The sequence below is a fragment of the Syngnathoides biaculeatus genome, chromosome 11 (genome assembly GCF_019802595.1).
Source record: "Syngnathoides biaculeatus isolate LvHL_M chromosome 11, ASM1980259v1, whole genome shotgun sequence".
NCBI classification, from domain to species: Eukaryota; Metazoa; Chordata; class Actinopteri; order Syngnathiformes; family Syngnathidae; genus Syngnathoides; species Syngnathoides biaculeatus.
Genome location: NC_084650.1, coordinates 30967239 through 30988834, shown reverse-complemented (window position 1 = coordinate 30988834; position 21596 = coordinate 30967239). Strand labels below are relative to the sequence as shown.

At 53.1% G+C, this 21596-nt stretch overlaps 4 protein-coding genes across 9 annotated transcripts; 3 read left to right on the top strand and 1 right to left on the bottom strand.

The window, feature by feature from the left end:
- Positions 1-47: 47 nt before the first annotated feature.
- Positions 48-3503, top strand: si:ch211-132p1.2 (proteinase-activated receptor 4). 3 transcript variants are annotated; one of them, XM_061834497.1, is made up of 3 exons: positions 1595-1686; positions 1758-1867; positions 2481-3503. In XM_061834497.1, exons 2-3 carry the CDS (start codon positions 1834-1836, stop codon positions 3500-3502), a joined length of 1056 nt encoding a protein of 351 aa, XP_061690481.1. In that variant the 5' UTR covers positions 1595-1686; positions 1758-1833; the 3' UTR covers position 3503. The 3 variants fall into 3 exon arrangements, with proteins under 3 accessions (XP_061690482.1, XP_061690480.1, XP_061690481.1); XM_061834498.1 differs by lacking the exons at positions 1595-1686; positions 1758-1867 and adding an exon at positions 48-1533; XM_061834496.1 differs by lacking the exons at positions 1595-1686; positions 1758-1867 and adding an exon at positions 49-1537.
- Positions 3504-5386: 1883 nt separating this feature from the next.
- exosc3 (exosome component 3) lies at positions 5387-7046 on the top strand. The gene is made up of 4 exons (XM_061834506.1): positions 5387-5626; positions 5876-6025; positions 6104-6255; positions 6730-7046. The coding sequence occupies exons 1-4, from the start codon at positions 5393-5395 to the stop codon at positions 6935-6937; spliced, it is 744 nt and encodes a 247-aa protein (XP_061690490.1). The 5' UTR covers positions 5387-5392; the 3' UTR covers positions 6938-7046.
- Positions 7047-7756: 710 nt separating this feature from the next.
- Positions 7757-10773, bottom strand: LOC133508442 (polyadenylate-binding protein-interacting protein 2-like). The gene is made up of 4 exons (XM_061834509.1): positions 10457-10773; positions 9638-9770; positions 9463-9567; positions 7757-8136 (listed from the first exon to the last, which is right to left on the bottom strand). Exons 2-4 carry the CDS (start codon positions 9758-9760, stop codon positions 8065-8067), a joined length of 300 nt encoding a protein of 99 aa, XP_061690493.1. The 5' UTR covers positions 9761-9770; positions 10457-10773; the 3' UTR covers positions 7757-8064.
- Positions 10774-11137: 364 nt separating this feature from the next.
- On the top strand, positions 11138-19236 carry matr3l1.2 (matrin 3-like 1.2). 4 transcript variants are annotated; one of them, XM_061834486.1, is made up of 21 exons: positions 11138-11207; positions 12778-13576; positions 13800-13861; positions 14061-14099; positions 14177-14268; positions 14360-14418; positions 14554-14670; positions 14755-14880; positions 14941-15120; positions 15881-16005; positions 16110-16584; positions 16709-16817; positions 16905-16921; positions 17004-17126; positions 17191-17319; positions 17414-17542; positions 17608-17738; positions 17812-18250; positions 18338-18473; positions 18549-18664; positions 19004-19236. In XM_061834486.1, the coding sequence occupies exons 2-21, from the start codon at positions 12887-12889 to the stop codon at positions 19064-19066; spliced, it is 3357 nt and encodes a 1118-aa protein (XP_061690470.1). In that variant the 5' UTR covers positions 11138-11207; positions 12778-12886; the 3' UTR covers positions 19067-19236. The 4 variants fall into 4 exon arrangements, with proteins under 4 accessions (XP_061690470.1, XP_061690474.1, XP_061690473.1 ...); XM_061834489.1 differs by lacking the exon at positions 11138-11207 and having other exon boundaries at positions 11382-13576; positions 16110-16389; positions 16459-16584; XM_061834490.1 differs by lacking the exons at positions 11138-11207; positions 12778-13576 and adding an exon at positions 11218-11375.
- Positions 19237-21596: the final 2360 nt, after the last annotated feature.

The following is a 21596-nucleotide window of genomic DNA, read 5'->3' as shown; positions in this document are numbered from 1 at the left end:
TTACCCAACTGCCACTCATCCAACAATCGTTGTGCAATAGAAAGGTATCAGGAAGCCGGCATTTTCACACACGCGAGTGGATTTATTCCTTCCACACGCACCTGGGTCCCATGACGACCCCGTACGTCTCTGTCGCCACCAGCAGACGTCCTCTACATCCGAGTTTCCCAGAACAATGTCAAAGTACAATCCACTGAGTCACTATTGGTTCTGCGTCTCCTTCGGGTATCCTTGGCGCTCTCTCATTGGTCTCCTTTGGTCCCCCGGATGTCGGCCCGACTCCTCCCCTGCAGACTGGCGTGCTGGCTCCTCCTGGTGGTGGTTTCCTGACAGCAGTTTTTCCACCAACTGCCTCCGAGTCCTGTCGTCTCCGCATCCTCCTTGCAGTTCGCGCCGTCTGTTCTAAAACACTCCAATCTTGCACCACGTACCCTGTTTCGTTCCACCAGTCACACGCTCAGCACTTTACAGTCTCGCACTTTCATACACAGGATGCAGCAACATCTAATGAACTACTTTAAGCTCAAACTCTTATATTCCTTTTGGACCTCGGTGAGCGTGCGCTGACCCTCGTGGGTCGGTAAAATTTAGAGCGATCCAACACATTGTCCAGTAGGGTGACGATGGTGCAAATGGCGCAGAAAGTCGTCGGTCGGTGAGCGATGTGCAAAATATTGCGAATTCAATGACGGACATTCAAAGGCTAAGTAAGGATGGAAATGTGAATCACACGCGAGTCATCTTGTTAGATTGCACAATTCATGGAATAAGTTAGTGTGGGGGATGGAAGTTGTTCTCTTTCCAAGAAGACGGAGAGCGAGAGAGAGAGAGAGAGAGAGAGAGAGCGGAAGCGGAAGAACGGCTGATGATCCACAGCCAAAAGCAACATTTGCTGTAACTTCCTCGTCCTCTTGAAGCTGCCGTAGAGCGACGCGACAAAACTTGACGGGGACAAATACTACAAATACAAGGATTACGCTCCCCGAGAACTCCAGCGGCACGCATCTCGCGTGCATCGACGTGTTCGGACGCACTTTAAACGCGCCGGCATCTCGGAGGACGAGAACGAGTCGCCGTGGCAACCAGAGACGGGAAGTGTCCTTATCGGGACCGGACAGTGATGTGAAAACAGGAAACGGAGCAAATACTTTCCGCACGCTCGGCCGCGCTGCGATCGTTGTCCGACTACCCGGCACGCACTTCGTCTCTCACAGCTGGCGGCCAGCTGACTCCTCCAAAGCCAAACCATCTGGACCACGTCGGGCTCGGCCTGGAACGAGACTGAGAAACTGCCCTCGAAATTGGGGGGATGAATCGTCACAAAGACAATTAAACTTGTCCAGGAGGTTTCTGTCAACTTTGAGAAATTGGAAAATTCATTGGAAAATCGACCAAATTCACGAGAGGAAAGAGAGAAAGACGATGAAGCGCTTTCGCTTTGGGCTTCGGGTCTTGGTCCGGCTCTGGCTGCTGCAGTCCGTCCTCGGCGCGTCGTCGTCTCCCGCTCCCGCCGAGGAATGTTCCGGCATGTCCGTGCGTGAGTTGACTTGACTCTCTCTCGTCCTCCTTTCCCATCATCTTCCATGCTGTACGACGTAGGTTAAATATCACCCAGAAGGATCTGTGGCGCTCCGACGTCTTTGCGGTTCCGTCTTACTCGGGGTCTCGACAAGGACGCACGCTCAGGTCTGTGCAGGTCAAACGCTGCCACGGGTTCGGGTCTCAGTGAGTCCAGAGACAAGTTGTCTTGTCTTCAGGTGAAGACCACTTTTGGATCTTCCTTCCGGCGATGTGGAGAATCCCAGCAGCTGGTTTTATCAAGTTCCTTTTCAAATGTCCATCGAAGAGAAAAATACCCAAGTTGACGGTAGACCTGATCAGCGAGTCCCCAGTCCGCAATCTCATTCACGTTGCTTCTTGGGGGCGTCGTCACACTCCCGTTGGTCGACGAGAGCCGCTTGTCATCAGCTCGTGCACGAGGATGGCGACGGCGTCTCCCCTTCGCCCAAACCTTCATTCATCCAATTGGTTCCGATTGCTGCGTTCACACAGGACGTGACAACGTGTAGTTTCCGCAAATTGGTGCCGATCTGCGCCGGCCCACGCGAGCGTTGTAGCTTCGTAACTCTACCGTACTTGTACTGGACTGTAGTCTTCGTCGGGACTGCTACACCACCGGTCTTGCCACCTCGCTGTACACGGCTTCGTGACCCTCTGTACTTATTGTCGGTGTTTTACATCCTAAACGTATACATCGCCCAGGTTGCCGGAGTACTCGAGTGGCTCCAAATACCAGAGACAAATTCTTTGCGTGTTTTGAACATGCTCGGCTCATGACGCTGATTCCGGTTCTACGACGTAGCACTGCCGAGCTTGTTGAGCTGGGAACCCGCCGGCTGTTTTCTTCGCATCTTCCTCGCGCATCACCGCCCGCCCTCCTTCCTCGACGGTCCTGATAAAGTTCTCTTCGGTCCGCGCAGGTCTGCGGGCCTTCCGGGTGAAGGTGTCGTGCAACGTGAGCACTCTGAACGACAAGCAGCTGAAGGAGATCCAGGCCCCGACCACCAGGTTGTATCTGCCGGGGCTCTACCTCCTGGCCTTGGCGACGGGTCTCCCGGCCAACCTGCTGGCCCTTTGGATCCTGGTGTTCAGAACCAAGCGTCTCCCGTCCACCGTGCTGCTCATCAACCTGACGGCGGTGGACTCTCTACTGCTGCTGGCGCTGCCCTTCCGCATCGTGTACCACTTCCGAGGGAGCCACTGGGACTTGGGCGAGCCGTTCTGCAGGATGGTCACGGCCGCGTTCTACGGGAACATGTACGGGTCGGTGCTGTGCCTGGCGCTGGTAGCCCTGGACCGCTACGTGGCCCTGGTGCACCCGTTCGGCGCCAAGACCCTGCGCAGCCGTCGGACGTCTCTGGAAATGACGGCTCTGGTGTGGGCGGCGGTGCTGGCGGCCATGTTGCCGCTGCTGATGTCGCGGCAGACGTACACCCTGGACCGGCCCGACATCACCACCTGCCACGACGCGCTTCCCCAGCGCGAGCAGGAGAACTTCTTCCTGCCTTACTTCGCCACGCTGTTCACGCTGGGCTTCCTGCTGCCCTTCGGCGTCATCCTGTTCTGCCACTGCGGCGTCCTGCGAGCGCTGCTGGCCGAGGGCGAGCGGTACGCCCACGCCGTCCGGGTCACGTTGCTGGTACTGCTGGTTTTCGTGGTCTGCGTACTGCCCAGCAACGTTCTCCTGCTCCTCACCTACGCCGCCGACGACGTCGGCGAGGACGCGTACGTGCCGTACATGCTCAGCTTGGCCGTGAGCACCTTCAGCAGCAGCGTGGACCCCTTCATCTACTACTACGTGTCGGCAGACTTCAGGGACAAGGCCAAAAGCCTGCTCTGTTGCCTCGGCGACGCCCCGCCGCCGGCCGACCCGCCCGGCAAAGCGTCCGCGTCGGGGCCGAGGACGACAGTCACCCTTCTGTCGGTCTCCGCGCGGACCTGAAGGTCTCCGCGTCATCCCGTTCACGTTTGGGCAAGAAAAGCAGTAAACCCGACACCGGAGACCTGGCGTCCGCTCGCCGAGATGGCCCCCGGGACCGGCGCCACTCGTGGAGTTTGGATGGAGTCCTTCAGAACCTCCCTCAAAACCAGCAGCTTTAGTGGAAATTCAAAGTTCAAAATCTGGATCTATTCACCACTTTAGCGTTTGTACGTCACTTTGTGACATGCAGACTCTGTCCGCTAGCTAATCAACAAAACGGAGGGAGTCCTTCATAAAATTTCACAAAGAATTGAGCAGCTTTAGTGGAAATTCAAAGTTCAAAATCTGGATCTATTCACCACTTTAGCGTTTGTACGTCACTTTGTGACATGCAGACTCTAAACAAAACAGATCTCGCGTCATCCGTCATCTTTTGCCGCGGTTGTCTCATCTCAGAATGAGCGGGATTGTCGTCATCGTGCCACAAAACGCGATGAAATTTCTTCACGCGGCTCTCGACTCGCTCGCGGTCGAAAGCGCCTCCAGACCGCTTCCGTCCGTTTTGTGAGCCGCTCATCCTCACGAGCACCGGGCAGGAGGCTGGGTACGCCCTAAACCGGTCGCCGGCAAAACGTAGGCCACGTGGAGACGGACAACCATTCACGCTCGCAGGTTCTTTCTTTTTCATGAGACCTTTTGAGGTTTGACAGCTGCTTTCTCCCAAGAATTTCCTTTATTTATTCTTCACTTTGTATACGGGATACAATTTATGCAGTCTTTGTTCATTCTCAACTTTCAATTTGCATTTTTTTTGCTCCATGACGCTTATTGTACACTTTTTATATATGTTTATTGGCTGTATACGACCACATATTTGTATCTTATCTTTGCATTGAAACATTACGTTACTTGACTAAAAGGATTATTTTGCAGAACTTTCCAATATCAGAAGCAGCTTTAAAGGCGCCCTTCTACCACATTCAGAACAAACTATGGATTGTACTTTTCAAATAAGGATGTTTTGGATTTACCTTTTCATGCTGACTATAAACAAACAAATTCATTCGACAGAATCCATCCATCTTCTTAGCCGCTTATCCTCATCAGGGTTGCAAGAGTGCCGGAGCCCATCCCGGCGACAGGTGGGGTCAACCCTGAAGTTGGTCGCCAGCCAATCGCAGGGCACATGAAGACAGACAACAGTCGTACTCACAAACACACCGAAGGGGCAGTTGAGAGTCTCCAAACCTCGAAAGCATGTTTTGGGGATGTGGGAGGGTTAGCGGAATGCCCACCCGTAGAAAAGCCACGCGAGGTCACCGTGCTGCCTAAATACATAAAATTGACAATATTATTTAGAACAAGAAAAAAAAAACAACAACAACAACAACAACAACTCTAGGAATCCATTTTCTGCGACGCTTCTCCTCAAGCGGCCATCCCGGCTGGAGGCGGGGCACACCCTCGAATGGTCGCCAGCCCACCGCAGGGCACATTGAAAAACAAACGACCCTTTGCGATCCCATTCACACCTACGAGCAATTTAGAATCTCAAACAACTTTCATGGCCCAAGTGTGGAACAAGGCACAAGGAATTTCATGTGGAGTACCGACGACGACAACAACAACAACAAACAAATTGACAAGAACATTTTTAGTGAGCGCAAAGAAAACCGAGCAGGTCGGTGGGGGCGACGAGTCCACACTTGGTGAGGCGAGCCGAGGCGAGGCGGGATTTCAATCTACAAACAAATTCACACAACAGGGTACGGAAGGAAGAAAGCCAGACAAAAGAAAGAAAGAAAGAAAGAAAGAAAGAAAGAAAAGGGCCGGTCCCTCCCCTCCGCCAGAGGTCGCTGCGGGCATCAACAGAAACGATCGGAGAAGAGTTGCGAGCGGAACACGGCGGCCATGCTCTCGCCGTTAAAAGATAAAGTCGGCTCGGTTCTCCTGCCCGGGGATGAGTTCCGCTTGGACACGACCTCCGCCGCCGACACCATCCCCCTGGCGGGCCCCTCGGAACCCGACAAGGTGGTTTGCGGGCCCGGCCTGCGGCGGAGCGGCGACCGCCTGCTGGTGTACAAAAGCGGAATTCTGCGACACAAGGAGCCCAACATGTTCTGGATGGACGCCCAGCACAAACGGGTGACGTGGCCTAAAACCCAAATGCAATGTCAATGCCTATTTCACTGACTGTGCCTCGGTAGCTTGGGCGGGTCGTCTCCGGTCCGAATCCCGACTCCGCCGACCGCGTGACAGACGAGACTTTGCGTGGTGCGTCATCAATAGGCGACAGTCGCAGGTTCAAAGTCAAGGAGAAAAACAAAAGCCGAAGGAGTCTCTTACGTGTGCGAATAGAAAATAACGGATAGCTTTGCATGTTTGTGTTTGCAGTACGTTCCAGTCAAAGGAGAGACGGTCATCGGCATCGTGACGTCCAAATCTGGCGACGTTTTCAAGGTGGACGTGGGCGGAAGCGAGCAGGCGTCGTTGTCCTATTTGGCCTTCGAGGGCTCCACAAAGAGGAACCGACCCAACGTGCAGGTGGGTCGTCGGCCCCCGCCTGCCCCCCCCCCCCCCGGCCGTGCACATGCATCAGCCCCGCGTGCCCCCATTTTGCAGGTGGGCGACCTCCTGTTTGCGCAGTTGATCGTGGCCAACAAGGACATGGAGGCGGAACTCGCGTGCGTGGACAGTGCGGGACGAGCCAATGGGATGGGAGTGTTTGGAGCAGGCGGTCTCCTCTTCAGGGTCTCGCTGGGTCTCGTCAGGCGGTACGCCCGATTTCGCTTCAGTTCGTGGGCCCGAAATGTCGTCAACGATTGGGCCTTTTTGCAGCCATTCACCCGTTTCACGACCGACCGACCGACAATCGTCACTTCATTTGCAGCGGACTCACTCGAGCTCCAATCTGGACCGGCCGCTCCAACTCGGTTGAACTGGTGGACCGGCGTGAAAATTCTCAATCCGGTTTTTTAGCCATTGGGGAGTCGGGAATGATTGCGAATGAAGTCCCGAGGTGTCCAAACGATGAGCCGACGGTTATGTAGAAGGATGGTACGCAACAAAAGAAGTTGCAAATGGTTTCAATCTGATTGGAAAAACGTGCTCAAAATAGCTTTCCAGCAGGTCTCCACTGCGCTATCGTTTTAATTATTTGGCCCACGTCGTAGTGAATTTACTGACTAGCGATCATTTGATGGATGCGCAGAGGGCACTAAACAGTAGTTAACCCCGTCCCTCCCCAGGTTGTTGGCGCCCCAGAGCGAATTGCGGTCCGAGCTGGAGCAGCTTTTCCCGTGCGAGTTGGTGGCGGGCATGAACGGCCGCTTGTGGGTCAAGTCCGCCGGCGTCCAGCGGACTCTGATTGTGGCCAACCTGCTGGAGAGCTGCGAAAACATGACGAGCGCGCAGAGGCGCAAGCTCTTCAGGAAACTGGCCCAGGGGGGGCTCTAGAGACCGGACCGCCGGTGCCTTATGCCGCATTTGCTGTAAAATAGCTTCAATTGTTGGTTTGGGGTTGTTTTTTTTTTTTTTTTAAATAAAATTCTCATTTTGATGGGGAGGTGGTCATTTTATCTTTTTTTTTTGCACAATGAAATAAGTGCATTTTTATTGGAATCCATCAGCAGTGCCCCCCACCCAACAAATAATGGGGTCACTGTACTGTCCAATTAAGAGTATTGCCTCTTATGTGGGTACACAGCAGTTGTGTACAACTATTCATCATTTGGAGAAAAGTGCCTCATGTTCTAATTTTGTGACCAGAAAGAAAGTCTGTGATGCGTCCTCCTTTGGCGATGCGGATTCAGTCAGTCCGATCCGATCCACAGTTTTTTTTTGCTGACACGGGACCGAATCCCGACGTCAAAGATCACGTGGGGACGCCATTAGCCGCTAGCGCCGGCTGCCATTTTGTTCCGACGAGAGAGAAGCGCGCCAAGTAAACTTGCGAGGCTTCATTCATTCACACCGCGGCAGCCATTTTAGGGGACTTAACGGCGATTTTTCAATATTGCGCGTATCCACCAATTGTACCACGCCAGAGTACTTCCTCCTCTCTACGCTTTCTACCTTTTTCCGTTCTTTCCTAATTGTCACTTTGACTAAATTCAACCTTCTTACCGAAAGTGGAGAATTGACTATTTTTTAAAAATTGAAAGAGACTTTCATGCAAACAAAACAATTGATGTCAAAGGGCAAACATATTTAGCATTTATGCGCTGCGAGCGATGCCAAAAAATACTGCAAATATATTTTAGCGCCTTGTCGGGTCAGTTTATTAAATGACTCCAAATGTACTGTAATGTACAAGACTTTGGTTTTTAAGAAAAATATGTTTTATTTTTTTTTTTTTACATTTTGTGTTTTCTTGACAGTAGATTTGTGCCTTTAGAAAAACAAGCAAGCTGCGTGCAGCTGTAGCAAAGCATTGTGGGTAAAGCGGCACCTACCTGAAGCCACAACAGCTCTAACTCTTAAGACAAAACACTTGAACCAATCAGAGCGCACGGATACATTCGGAGACACGCCCAAACACCGAGGAGGGAGGGGAGAGAAGCCGCAGCCGCGTTGTCGCCCGGTCACATGACGTGCTTCTGGATGCCCGGGGTGAACTCCTTGGCGTTGGGGTTCAGGACGCTGATCGTGTTGGTCTGCGCAGGGCAAAGAAGAAGAAGGAGCCGAAGCCAAATCAGATGGCGCCCTCTGCTGGGCGGGAGGCACACCCTGAACTGGTCGCCAGCCAATCGCAGGGCACACGGAGACAGCCGACGGGGCAACTTAGAGTCTCTGAAGTTTTTGGGATGTGGGAGGAAACCGGAATGCCCACCCGGGTAACGGGGGAGAACACGCGAACTGCTCACAGGCGGGGCTGGGATTTAAACCCGGGTCCTCAGAACTGTGAGGCCACCGCTTCAGTTTACAATTGACCCCTCCGTGGATATTGCGCAATCCGCGTCACTGACCAATCAGAGGCCAGAGATCCGCATAGACCAAAGCCCGTTTTTGCTCCCGCCATTTTCTCCGACAACGCTGCACGGTCCAGTATAGGTTTTGGTAGCGTTTTATCGCGTATTTGGGTTATTTAACAAATAGACTTTGGAATAGTGACGACGGGTATCCCGAAAGGCGAGTCGGTGGGACTTCGATTCGTGCCCTTTCCAAAACCGAAGACCCGGTCCGAAAAATGCCTTCGATGGATCAAACTTTGTGGAAGACCGCATCATCAACTAAATCCATCTAATATCAACTGGAACACACATGTTTGCACCAAGGTATGCCCTATATGTGATTTTCAATACATGTCTGGTATAAATGAATTCAAAGTTCTTCGCTAGCATAACACCGCTGCGTGTGAACGATTGACACACTTATTCTTTGTTGAGCGATATTTAGCGACGATCGGACTGCACAAACGTATCGATTTCTTGCTGGCTCGCGGCCGAAGCTTAACCAGACTGTGTTTGCACCAAGATATGCCCTAAATTTGATTTTAAATACACGTCTCGTATAAATGAACGAGACGTTCTCCGCTAGCATAACATTGCTACGTGTGAACGATTGCCACACTTATTCTTTGTTGAGCGATATTTAGCGACGATCGGACTGCACAAACGTGTCGCTTTCTTGCTGGCTCGCGGCCGAAGTTTAACCAGACTGTGTTTGCGCGAAGATATGCCCTAAATTTGATTTTTAATACACGTCTCGTATAAATGAATGAGACGTTCTTCGCTAGCAGAACACCGCTACGTGTGATCGATTGAATGAAATCAGAAGCATGGCGTCTCTCTCAGTTCAGAATGTATTTATTGTATTGTATTTGCCATTTTTACTGTTTGTCTTACGTCAGCGCACGTGGCGTGGCGTCACTTCAGGGGGCGTGGTTAAGTGCCCTGTACGGAGGGGTCAATTTTGAAGACACAGTTCTGAGGACCGGGTTTCAAATCCCGCCCCACACACATCCCAAAAACACGGCTCACCGGCAGGTCTCGGGACGGGATGAAGCATTCGGACTCCTCCTCCTCGTCCAGCATCTCCTGGAAGCACCTCTCCATGAACTCCTCCTCCCACAACTCCTCCTCCACCTGCGGGCGTCGTCACCCGCTGCCGATCAGCACGCCCGCTGGCCTCGCCGCGACCTGGCCGTGACCTCACCTGCCTGTCGAACTCCTCCTCGTGCTCCATCCACACGTACTCGGCGAACGGGTCGGGATCCCGCGGGTCGCTCGGAGCCGCGTCGACGCCGATCGTCGCGTGACTCGGTCTCGGGTCTTTCATGTCCACGTGCCTGACGCGGGCAAAGGTGGAAAAAGTATTTAAAAAAACAAAACTTCAGTACTGATCCTGACAGACCAAATCCAAATGTAATGGAAAAAAAAAGCAAAAAAAAAATATATATATTTTTTTTTGAATGGAATATACTGTACTCAATATAATAAACTTGGCTTGATAACGTTTTCTACACTGATCGATCCCAATTACTTTCTGAATTGAAATACACACATAAATGAATGATGATCTAATCATCCACATCGCAATCATGTTGTTGCTTCTCCGAGTGGTGAAAAATGCTTTCAGGTTGTCGCTGCTGCTGCCGCTGCTGGCGACCCCCCCCCCCCCTTTCCACACACACACACACACACACACACACACACTTTTTTCTGATTTCAATCAAGCGTTGCAAAAATAGCTACTGACGTCATTGTAAAATCGCGTCGTCGTCCGCGAAGTTGAAAACAAGCGCCCAAGGAGTAAAAGAAGATGTGTTGACAAATGTGGCGCGTAAAAGTTTGACGTGGTCACACGAGAGAGCGAAAAAAAATGGAGCTTATCCGCCGCCGCCACGGCTAATCGTTAGCACGAAGCAGGAAGACAAACGACGACGTGTGACGTCCCCGCGCCGACAACAATATCATTGCGATCCAAATGTACTTTTCGGAACACAAAGAATGGACTCGGCCGACACGATCTTACCGCAAAACGTCTCGTTTCTTGCTTGTTTCCCGCAGACGGTAATGGCCGCCAGGCTTCTGTTTGTTTACCAGTCGACGCCGCGCGTTGCTCCTTTGCAATTGGCTGAAACGCGAGGCCCGATGACGTCACGCACGGGGATGAGAATCGGTGCCGCCCCGATTGCTACCACATTCGGAACAAACAAGGAACATTTCATTCACAGGGAGGATTCTCAAGGGTGGAAGCAGCGCCGATTTTCGGCTACACCCTCAACTGGTCGCCAGATAATCACAAACATTCGCACTCGCAATCATTTCCAGTCCTGCCTCGCGTGCATTTTTGCATGTTTTGCGCATGTGTGGGAGGGAACCGCGGCACCCGGAGAATATGCAAACACCACACAGGCGAGGCCGGGATTTGAACCCCCGTCCCTCCCAATTGTGAGGCACACGTTTCACGCAGTCGCAATTTTAAACGGGTTATTTCATGTTCATCTTCATTTCGCTGCTGTCTTTTCAATAAAAATTGTGGGGGGAAAAAAAAAATGACGACTAATCCGCGCCCTGGAAGAATCCAATTGGCTCTTTTTCCCGGCAGGATGCAGTAGCCATTCATATTGCAGCAGTACGTGACCTTTAACCAATCACATTTCAGCGTAGGCGCGTCCTCCCTCCCGCAAAGCGCGAGGAGAGGAGACGTCATCTCGCGAGACTTGAGTCGTCGCGTTCGCACAATCCGCAGTTCTTCGTCAAGTAGGAGAGACAAAGACAAGGTCGGAGCCTCAAACGTACGTTTCCTACTTTGGAGTCATCCACCTGCACTGATTTCCTAGCTTTTTTTTTTTTGTTTGTTTTTTTATTGGAAAGTATTCATGCATCCAGTGTCCGTGCGCGTCGGCTTTCGTGAACAACAGCCGTTTTTTCTACGAGCTACGATTGAGGTTAGCTCAAGGCTAACGTTCGCGGTGGCGACGCCACAAATGGTTGAAAACCAGTCGGTAGTTGAAGACGCCAATTAACTTGTACATTTGAAAAATGACGTCTTTGCATTGTAGTTGAACCGACGTCAAAGTAATTGTAGTTTTCGGTGCGCGATCTCAGCGCCGTGTTTGTTAACACGTTAGCTAGCACATGTAGCTGTTAGCACATTTTCTTCCACCTTTCGAGCACGTCTGTTGAAACTTGAAGTTCATCGTGCACTTGAAGTGGTCCCACGTGATTGCACGAATTCAGCGTCTGACTGTTCTTAGGAACCTTTCCAGATGATTATTTGGATTGTGATTCCATTTCAGTTCCAATATTTTGTTGGTCGAGTCCAAAAGTAGGCCTACTCCAAAGGTTTCTTTTCATGCCTTATGCGAGGTCACACTTTTCAGCAACATCAGAATTATTTTTAGCACAATATCTTTCTCTCTTGTGCGGATGCAGTACCAAAGCAAAGAATCATGTTCTAATTGTGTACAAACGTCTTGGAACTTGGGGGGGGGGGTGAATATACTACCTCATGCAAAAAGACCTTCCTTTTGTCTATTTCCCGTGTTCTGGAACGACAACGAATCCAAATTGACCCCAAAGATGAGCTTTCAAAGTGGAAGGCGCCGGAGCGGCTTCACGCTGCTGCTTTTTTACTCTGGGCGCCATTTTCTTGTTTCTGGTCAGACGCAAAGCGCCCCCCGCTGGCCGGGGAGAGGATCGATTCAGAGTATTTGCTGAATCGGGGATGGTCCGGCGGCCGTCTGGTGAACGCGGCTGCCTCGCAGTTCTGAGGCTGCGGGTTCAAATCCGGCCTCCCCCGTCTGGAGTTTTGCACGTTCTCCCCGCACCTGCGTGGCTTTTTTTTTTTTCTTCTTCCGGGTACTCAGCTTTCCTCCCACATGTCCAAAACATGCATGTCAGGTTTATTGAAGACTGTAAATTCCCCCATAGGTGCGAATGGTTTGTTCGTGTGTGTGTGTGTGTGTGTGTGTGTAGCCTGCAATCGGCGGGCGACCAGTTGAGGATCTACCTCGCTTGACCCTTGCCCAGAGTCAGCACACTGTAGCGATAAGCGTTACGGGAAATGAATGATACTGAATTTGACACGGGTATGCGATACATCGATAAGGCAATGTGTATTTTATTTAAAGAATGTTGTCCACATTCCCAAATAATTTCAGACGAAGATGTTCTTTCTTTACTGAAGCGGTTCTCTGACCAGGTGACTTTCCTGTTCTACTTTGAGCTTCCTGCTTTGTCTCTGCAGAGGTTGTTTATTTTTATTTTTTATTTGATTCCTGTTTTCCTCCTTGTGGTCTTGGTGGACACGAAGACCACAATGTCTGCTTGTCCTTCACTGTCTTTCAGGACTCTGCTTGCCTCTTTGCTCCAGACTTGACTTTGCGTGGATCCTTCCGGACGCATCTTGAGCCTTTTTTTTTTTTTTTTTTGGTGTCATTGTCCTCTTTGACCTGCGATGGACGGCGCTCCAAAAGGCTTTGCGGCGGGGCGGGGCCTCCTAGCCGCCGCCGACACCTTGAACTTCAGCGTGAACGAGCAGCGGCCCATCCGGCAATTGGGGGGCGGGGTTTCCGGGGGCGGCGGCGTGGAGGAGCAGGAGAGTGGCTCCCGCGTGGCCCGCGGCGGCGGCCATCTGGGCGGCACCATGAAGCTGTTCGCCAGCTTGGGCCTGTCACCCTCCGATCTGGACGCTCTGGCTCAGATCCCCGAGGAGGACATCAGCGTGGAGACGCTCCCGCAAATCCTCATGCAGCTGAAGAACCGAAAGGCGGGGCGGGGGCCCGCCTCCGCCCCCCCCGACGAGGCCTACCGAGGCGGCGGGGGCAGGATGGGCGCCGCCTCTTTCGGCCAGGGTTCTGGCTCGCCGGACTTCGGATTCGCTTCCCCGCAGGGGGCCTCCCTGGGCCGCGGGATGGGCTTGAATTTCGGTGGCGGCGGCGGGGGCAGAGAGCGGTCATTCTCTGAACTTTCACTCCACGATTCCTACGGCGGTCTGCAGGGGGGGTTGCTCTCCCAGCCCGCCTTCACGCAGCCGCGCAGGAAAGGCTCCCCGTCGCAGGGAAAGGTCCAAGACTTTTTGGGAGCCCCGCCCGCGAGGTTCCCGCACGTGTGCTCTCTTTGTGACTTTGACGTGCATTCCAACATGGTGAGTAAAGCCACGCCTCCTCGCCGCCATCTTAATCACACGGGACCGCTCGTTTGCCCGTCCTCCATTTTGTCTTCTTGACGTCAAGGACGCTCTCCTTGTTGATCTTTCACACGTAAAGATAAAACAAAACACTTTGGACATGCAAATATTACCCACATCCGTGCGGGGGTGAGCTGATTTTTCTGGGTGTGTGTGTGTGTGTGTGCGCGCATATGCGTAGGAGTGGACCCAACACACCAATGGACTTCGACATGCTGAGAACAGGCGTGTGCTGCTCAACATGTAAGCGACGCACGCGCACAACGTCCGGAAAAGATGCGGTGGCCGCTTGAAACAACCCTCATAGGGCCTTTTTGGGAAGAAGCGAGGTCCGCAATTGAAAGTGGTTGTTCCAAGCTGACTCAGCATCAGCATTTTGACACGCCCAACTATTTTTCTCTCGTCGTCTGCTTTGGATTGAAGTATTTCCGTCTCCTTGCAGGTACCCCGAGTGGGATCCCAGCGGGGCACCGGGAAGAAGGTACCACATGAGCGTACGTCGCGTCTTGTCACCTCTCGTTGCGTTGCGACCTCACGTTGGTGTCGTCTGCGTTACAGCGGCGCCATGGAGTCCACCAACCTGTCGGCGGGACTGCTGGGACCCGCCCCCTCGGCGCCCTGCCCGGCGGCCAGGGTGTCGTCCAGTTGGGGTGCGGCGCGTCTCCTCCCGAGTCCACGTCGGACCGCGGTGTCGCGTCGCGTCTGACGGAGCCCAAATTTTTTTGCTTTTGTGTGTGTCAGGACCTGGACCGGGATTGGGTCTCGGCATGTCGGGGCAGAACCGCTCGGGCTCAAACATGGTCAGTGTATGTGCGTGGGTGCTTGTGAGTTCTTGAGACCTCGCTGTATGCGCCACGCGTGGCTTTGACGGTTTATCCGTTCCTGAGACCAAAGAAGAAGAGAAGCGGGCCATGAGAAAGTTGGGCTTTCCGCAGATGAGGAGCAGAGTGGTGGTGGTGAAATACGACAGGAGGCCGCTCAGCAACAAGACCTTGTTCGCCTTCGCTGAACCTTTCGGCCGTCTGCGGGAGAACCTGGTCCTCAAGAATAAAGTACGCTTTCAGGCGCGCCACACCTGCACGTGGCGTTAGTTTCTGCAACGGCGACAAAAGGAGTGGCGCTCTTGTCTCCGGCAGGCGTTTCTGGAAATGGAGACCCACGAAGAGGCGCTGGACATGGTCAGCTTCTACGAGCGGAAGCCGGCCACGCTCTACGGGAAGCCCATCACCTTCTACCTGTCCAACAGGCTGATGTTCATCCAGGTGACGGCCCCTCCCAGCTCCCGCTCCCCTTTCCCGGTTTTAACGCGTCGCCCTCTGCAGAAGGACGAGCGGTCGTCGTCGGACCGTCCGCCCTGGCCCCCCAGGACGGACGGTCCGGGTCGCAGAAGTCAGGTGGTCTTCTTCTCCAACCTGCCCAGAGAAGTCGGCAAGAAGGAAGAGCTGCTGACCATCGCTGCTCGCTTTGGTGTGGTGGAGAAGCATCTCTTCTTGACAGACCAGGTGAAGACTACATGTGACGACGCGCGCTCCCCCCCCCCCCCCCCCCCCCCCCAAAGTTAACGTTCAGGCAGGCTGGTTACGTTGTGTGTTTGTCTGACATGGTTCTGATGTCGTCAGCACCTGCTCGCTTCCCTCAACCTCCTTGTTTGGCCCCCCCCCCACCCCCACCGATATCCTACTTTTTGTTTTTTCACAAAATATTTTGACTCCATCTCCAGCACGCGGTGCCGCCGTTTTCTTGTCAGTTCTCGTTAATTGACGCGCTCTCGTGCATAACGAGGTCCAAATTCATGATTCATTAGCAGACGAGATGAATAAACTTGATTTTTGTCCCGAACGAGGCGAAGGGCAGGACCCGGATGCGGGAAGCCGAGACGTAAGCGTGGATTTTGAGAAGATATATTGGCGGGCAGATGTCGTACACGGGAAGGCGGTCGAACTCTGCGACGGTCCCAAAAAAACATGAAACAATGTCAAAAATTGGACACGGCAAAAGGTGAAAAACGTCACATGACTCGATGTGGCCCAATAACGCGCTGACGCGGCAGTTATGCCAGCTGATGCTCGACAAGAGGCTTAAATACAAAACGGAATCGGCGCGACGAGGCGCGGGTGCCGCCAAGCCAGGAATTGGCACACGCCCCCGAGGTTGCCCTCAAACACCCGACTTAACTCTTGTCCTCGTTTAGTGTTTTTTTGTTGCCACTTTGCAACGCACGCCAATATCAATATGACTGACTCCCGCTGCTGTCCACACCAGGCGTTCATCCAGTTGGGAACGTTTGAGGACGCAGAGATGATGGTCAAGTACTACACGGTCAACCCGCTCACAATCAAAGGACGATCCGTCCGCCTCAACATCTGCACAAAGTACAAGACCCTCAAGTGAGTCTGCTTGCCATTTGTCGACACCGTGACCCCGGAACGGCAAACGGCTTCTTCGTGTGTGGATTATCTTTTATTTTGTTTGTTTTTTTGTTTAATATCAGCATCGACCGCAGACACAAGGAACCGGTCGGAGGGAGCGGTCGCAGGACCGGAACCCAGAGGAAAGCGTCGAGGTCTCGGTCCCGGTCTCCTTCCAGGAGCCGAGACGAGGAGAACGGAGCCAAATCGGCTTCGGAGGATGAAGAGGAGGTGGCGGGTGTGGTGGAGGGGGAGGGGGAGGAGCATCAGAGTGAGACGGCTCCGGATGGGGAGCAAAAACCAAGTCGGGCGCCCGCAGAGACTGAGGAGCCTGAGGGAGGCGAGGGCGGCGGCCAAAAGACGGTGACCTCGCCGAAACCGAAGAACGCGGCCTCGCGCGCGATCCTTCTACATAAGACTGCGTCTTCGCAGGCTCCCGAAGAACACGGCGGTGACGCCAGGAAGGACGACCTGACGGACGAGACGCCCGCAGATGACGGCGCTGAGGTTGAGAAGGGGGCGGAGTCGGGAAGCGGCGTCGAGCAGACGACGGAGGAGGTAACTTTTCATCGTCCCAAAATCTTTGCGGAGGGAGGGAGGGAGGGAGGCGACGGTCCCGTACGGAAGAGCGACGCACAGTTAAAATTCGGTCGACGGAGTAACAAAATCGTCTTCCGCTCAGGACGACAGCTTCCTGGAGAACATGGAGAACATGGAAGACTTTGTGACGCTGGACGAGCTGCCCGACGACGAGAAGGAGGCCGAAGACGTGAGAAAGTCCGACGGCATCGGTAAGTCGTCGGGACCGACCGCTCGCGTTCGCGCGCCGATTACGCCACCGCCGCGCTCATCCTCCTTCTTCTTCTTCTTCTCTGCAGACAAATCCAGGAAGGGGGTACGTCGCATCGTGACCACGGTGAGCTGTCTGTCTGACTCCGAGGACAGGAAGTGACCTTTTGGGCTTTTCCTCCCGCCAGGGCCTGCGGGTGGTCAACGTCCTGGGCTTCAGGCGAGGGTACAAATACCTGGATGAGCTGCTGGCACTGGCGACGCCCTTCGGGAAGGTGGTGAAGCATCTGGTCCTGGACTGGAGGCCAGAGGTAGGACGGCGCTGATCTGTCGGCGATGGCACCGACCGACGTGCGCTCGTTTCCTCCCCCTCAGGCCTTCCTTCAGTTCGCCACTGAAGAAGAAGCGAGGGCGATGGCCAAGTTCTACAACGGGAACGTGAGGCCGTCCGTGTGCGGGCGTCCGGTCAGGGTCAACCACTCTCTGACCTACCCGACCATCCAGGTGAGGGGAAGGGGAAGGGGGAGGGGGGGCTCATCCACACGCGGGGGGGGGGGGGGGCCCTTTGGGTTACCGCTCTCGCTTGCTGTCGTTTCAGTGCGGCAACAGCAGGGTGGTGTACGTGGGTCAGCTGCCCAACAGCAAATACGAAGATGAGGACGTCCTCAAACTGGCCGAACCCTTTGGCAAAGTCAAAAAGTACTTCCTGAACCCCATCAAGAGAGAGGTACGCGGCTGGCTCGCTCCGGGATCCGGGATTGTGGAGTAATCGTTGCTTTTGTGCGCGCGCAGTGCTTCCTGGAAATGGAGAAGGCGGAGGCAGCGGACGAAATGGCCCAAGCCTACAAAACCAACCAACCAAAGTTGAACGGTCGACGTCTTCTCATCTACGTCAGCAGGAAGTACATGCAGCTCAAGTACGGGTGAGCGCCGCCGTGCCGCCGTAAATGCTCGCTGTCGCGTCGCTTCGTGACGTTTCCACCCGTACGTGTGCAGGCATAGTTGCCCCAGCGCCGCCGCCAAGAGGGGGCCGATTAGCTCGCCTCCAAAGTCCTCCAAACCCTCTGAAGAACCTCCAGCCAAGAAAATCAAAGAGGAAGAGGAAGAGAAGAAAGCCCAGGAAGAGCAACCGCCAAAAGAACTGACAGCCCACGAGGAAGAAGAGAAGAAGGAGGAGGAGGTGGAGGAGGAGGAGGAGGAGGAGGAGGAGGAGGAAGAAGGAGGGCTCAAACAGGAAGAGGAAAAACCTGAAGAGCAGCTTGAAGCAGACCAGAAGAAAGATCAAGAAGAAGAAGAAGAAGACGAGGACGACAACGAGGAGGAGGAGGAGGAGCAAAAAGAATCTGAAGAGCAGGAAGATGCACTGAGCGCACGTGGCAAGAACGAAGAGGACACGGCGGCAGACATTCCTGACGTTCCGGACCAGGAACAAGAAGTCAGTTCGGTTCTCTTTTCAGCACCATCGCCAAAGTTAAGTTAAATTAGTGTGCGCTGACGATTTGGGTTCTTTTGACCCACCCAGCTGAAAGAGGAGACGTCGGATGTCGCCATGGAGACGGAAAACCCTCAGAACAAGGAGAGCGGCCCCTCGGCCTCCGAGACCAAAACCGCCGCCGCGTCGCTGCCGCTCCCGCCGTTCGATCCCCAAAAGGCCGTCGGTGAGCGAGGGGCCGCCGAGCCTCCCCGGCGCTGCTCGGTACCGGTACTGAATGTTTTGCCCAACCTCACTGCAGGTGTGGAACACATCAAGTTGGGCTACTACTGCCGCGTTTGTCTGCTCTTCTACTCCAACGAGGACATGGCCAAGAAGACGCACTGCAGCAGCCAGACGCACTACGACAAGCTGCAGGTGAGGTGGGGGGGGGGGGGGGGGGGCAAAGATTAAAATTTAAAAAAAAACAAAAAACATCCTAGGCAGAAGCTCGATTTAAGAGACCAGTTGGGGAGTGACGACTTCCATTTTTTTTTTTTTTTTTTTTTTTTTCCCCCCCTACCCCCGGACAGGATGCAGGATGATCGGCGATTGTCTGTCATTGCTGTGCATTGGTTTGTTCTGTATTCCGTAATCTGGTTGAATAATTGTAGATTAAAAAAAACAGCCGGAAAGGACTAATATCGGCCAAGGCGTATCGTGAACCGTTCGTCGGGACGGGCAAAATGTTACTGTGGTGGCGTTTTGTCATTTCAGAAACATCTGGAAAAGGAACAAGGCAAAACGGAGAAGAAGCGGGCCAAGAAGACGAGCGCGTGAGCGGCCACCGACACCTTCTTTTGTTTTTCTTTAGCTTGTGACCTTTAACCCTGTAGATCGGACGGGACCGCCCTTCACGCATTAGTTGTAGTTGTCATGTGTCCCTTTCCATAGTTTGGGTGAACTGAAGTTGGCACGTTTGTTTTAAGAAATAAATGTTTTACACACTTGTTGAACTGCATCAATTTGTTGCCAACGTGAGGAATGAACGTCCCAAAAACAGGCAGCATTGATTGTCGCTGTGATTGGCTGGCAACCGGCCCACATGTGTGACCCGCCCGTCGCTAGCTGGGATAGACTCCTGCGCCCCTTGTGAGGATAAGCAGTTTGTAAATGAATGACATCTATCCATCCGTTTTCTTATCCTCCCAGCTGTCGACGGGCAGGAGGTGTGTGTGTGTGTGTGTTTGGAGACACCCTGGACCGGTCGCAGGGCAAGACAGACAACAACCGACGGGGCGATTCCGTTGCGTGTTTTTGGGATGTGGGAGGAAAGCGGAGTGCCCACCCCGGAGAAAAGCCGCGCAGGCACGGGGGGGAGAATGCGCAAACTCCACACGGGACGTGGCTGGGATTGAACCCGGGTCCTCAGAGCTGTGAGGCCCTCGTAAGTGAATGAAGACAAGGGTGTGATTTAATTAGCATCCGCTTCGTCGTTGCCGAAAGAGCCTCGCGAAAATTGCTCCGATTTGGTGCAAAACGACGACGTCCCCGACATGGCCGCCGCGCGTGTTGAGCTCTCTGGCGACCTCTGGCGACACTTGACCGTGCTCCGAAGAGTTGAGGCCGCGCCGTTTTCTAGCGCCCCCTGGGAGGCCAGGAAGACCAATCGGCCGTCTTGACATGACATGACATGACGCTGGGACTTGTCCAGATGAATGAGACATTGAAAGATGTCGTCAAATGACGTGTTTTGACGCATAAGAGATGAATCACAATACTGCTCTTGCTCTTTACATAACGCCATTGTAGCTTCCCAGGAAAGCCTGATTGTACAAATCATATATATATATATATATATAGTTGTTGTTGTTGTTGTTATATTTCTTCACAAATTTAGATGATGGTGATTGCAGAAAGTGGCCAACCAAAGGTCAAATCGAGTGAGACCCCGTCACGAATGTGGAGAAATAGGACTTGTCTACGCCAGCAGGTGGCGCTCCTGGTGTGTTAATGAGCAATTTTTCGTTTGGGATCGTGTTGGTCATATTTGGATGAGAGGAACCTTGGATGAATTTAAACAAAGCAAAAAAAAAAAATTCTGCTTCCAGCGCGGGCTTCGGCTGAGCAAGAATTATGCCGATTGCATATTTATTGTTTTGTTTTGTCCGTGTCACAATGTCCACTATTTGTTTATGTTTGGAGTTTGCCGGGCTTTAGTCGGGTGTCTGCGTCCCGGTCGGGGTTGTTAGTTGAAAGGAATTTTGCGGAACGCAAACATTTCCAGCACAGCAACTGCTGTTCAAATTCCATCCATCCGTCCATTTTGGGCTTCCTCGTTCGTCTTTGTCTGCCTCTGATGTAACAACTTGGCTTCCCTTGAAGTTTGTGTTTGCGGATTTCTTTTTTCCTTGTAGTTGCCGTCAGTACGCGCCAAAACGCTTTTGCCTCGTTTAGCGCTTCAGGTGAACGTTTGAGTTTATTTCTTGTCTTCTTTTTCATCTCGCTTGTTTATTTTGAATGTGTTTAGTGGAGTTTTTGTCCGCCAGCGGCCTCCGCTCGGTTAGGCCTCGTTTGCGAGTGGCCCTCGTTGGGTGACCTTTCACCTGTGAGGACAAACATCTTCATTCTTGACTAATTCCAAATTCATAATTGAGTCAAGCGAAAATCAGTGCGATTGGAACCAACGTGTCCAATAATGTTGTTTTCCTTTTGGCTTGTCCCTTTCGGGGTCGCCACAGCGTGTCATCTCAGATGAACGCATATATATGTTTGGCACAATTTTTACGCCGGATGCCCTTCCTGACGCAACCCTTCTCGGGAAGTGGAGGCCCCAGTGGGAGACGAACCCACAACCCCTGGTTTACCAAACCAGTGCTCTAACCACTGAGCTACGGGGCCTCTCAACGTGTCCAATGATCCCCCGCTCAATTTGAAAAACGAGAGACAAAAAAGTCAGTGGCGCGGTAATATTAATATTCATCATTCATTTGATTTATGGTCGCCTTTCAATCCGCCGGACGTCATGCAAAGGTCCCGGTGATTTTCTCGCTCGGGTTCTGGAGGAAGGGCGTGAAACGGGCCCTCGTTACGGGCTCGGTTTCCTTTGGCCGAACTCGGACGCGTTTTTTGTGGCCGTGGCGCGTGCGCGAAGGCCGCAGCGCCGGGCCTTGATTATACATGCGCGTCGCGGGCAGCACTTTTGGCTTTCCGCCTCATTTGGCGGCGGCGAGGAACACGTCCATCAAGGTAAATGTTTCATGAGTGTTTTGTCGCGGTTGTTTATCCGAGCGGCCCGTTGCAATATTCATCGCGCATTTTGTCGTAGCCCGTTCCGACAAACATTTGATTTTTCAAGCGCCATCAATGA

Excerpts from the sequence above, each read along its gene's own strand:
- si:ch211-132p1.2 (XM_061834496.1), top strand. The coding sequence starts at position 1,423 with ATGAAGCGCTTTCGCTTTGGGCTTCGGGTCTTGGTCCGGCTCTGGCTG. Across the intron at positions 1,538-2,480 it reads ATGTTCCGGCATGTCCGTGC|GTCTGCGGGCCTTCCGGGTG; the intron begins GTGAGTTGACTT and ends CGGTCCGCGCAG.
- exosc3 (XM_061834506.1), top strand. The coding sequence starts at position 5,393 with ATGCTCTCGCCGTTAAAAGATAAAGTCGGCTCGGTTCTCCTGCCCGGG. Across the intron at positions 6,026-6,103 it reads GGAACCGACCCAACGTGCAG|GTGGGCGACCTCCTGTTTGC; the intron begins GTGGGTCGTCGG and ends CCCATTTTGCAG. Across the intron at positions 6,256-6,729 it reads TCGCTGGGTCTCGTCAGGCG|GTTGTTGGCGCCCCAGAGCG; the intron begins GTACGCCCGATT and ends GTCCCTCCCCAG.
- LOC133508442 (XM_061834509.1), bottom strand. The coding sequence starts at position 9,760 with ATGAAAGACCCGAGACCGAGTCACGCGACGATCGGCGTCGACGCGGCT. Across the intron at positions 9,568-9,637 it reads AGGAGGAGTTCGACAGGCAG|GTGGAGGAGGAGTTGTGGGA; the intron begins GTGAGGTCACGG and ends CGACGCCCGCAG. Across the intron at positions 8,137-9,462 it reads TCCCGTCCCGAGACCTGCCG|ACCAACACGATCAGCGTCCT; the intron begins GTGAGCCGTGTT and ends TGCCCTGCGCAG.
- matr3l1.2 (XM_061834486.1), top strand. The coding sequence starts at position 12,887 with ATGGACGGCGCTCCAAAAGGCTTTGCGGCGGGGCGGGGCCTCCTAGCC. Across the intron at positions 14,100-14,176 it reads AGCGGGGCACCGGGAAGAAG|CGGCGCCATGGAGTCCACCA; the intron begins GTACCACATGAG and ends TCTGCGTTACAG. Across the intron at positions 17,127-17,190 it reads TCCTGGACTGGAGGCCAGAG|GCCTTCCTTCAGTTCGCCAC; the intron begins GTAGGACGGCGC and ends CCTCCCCCTCAG.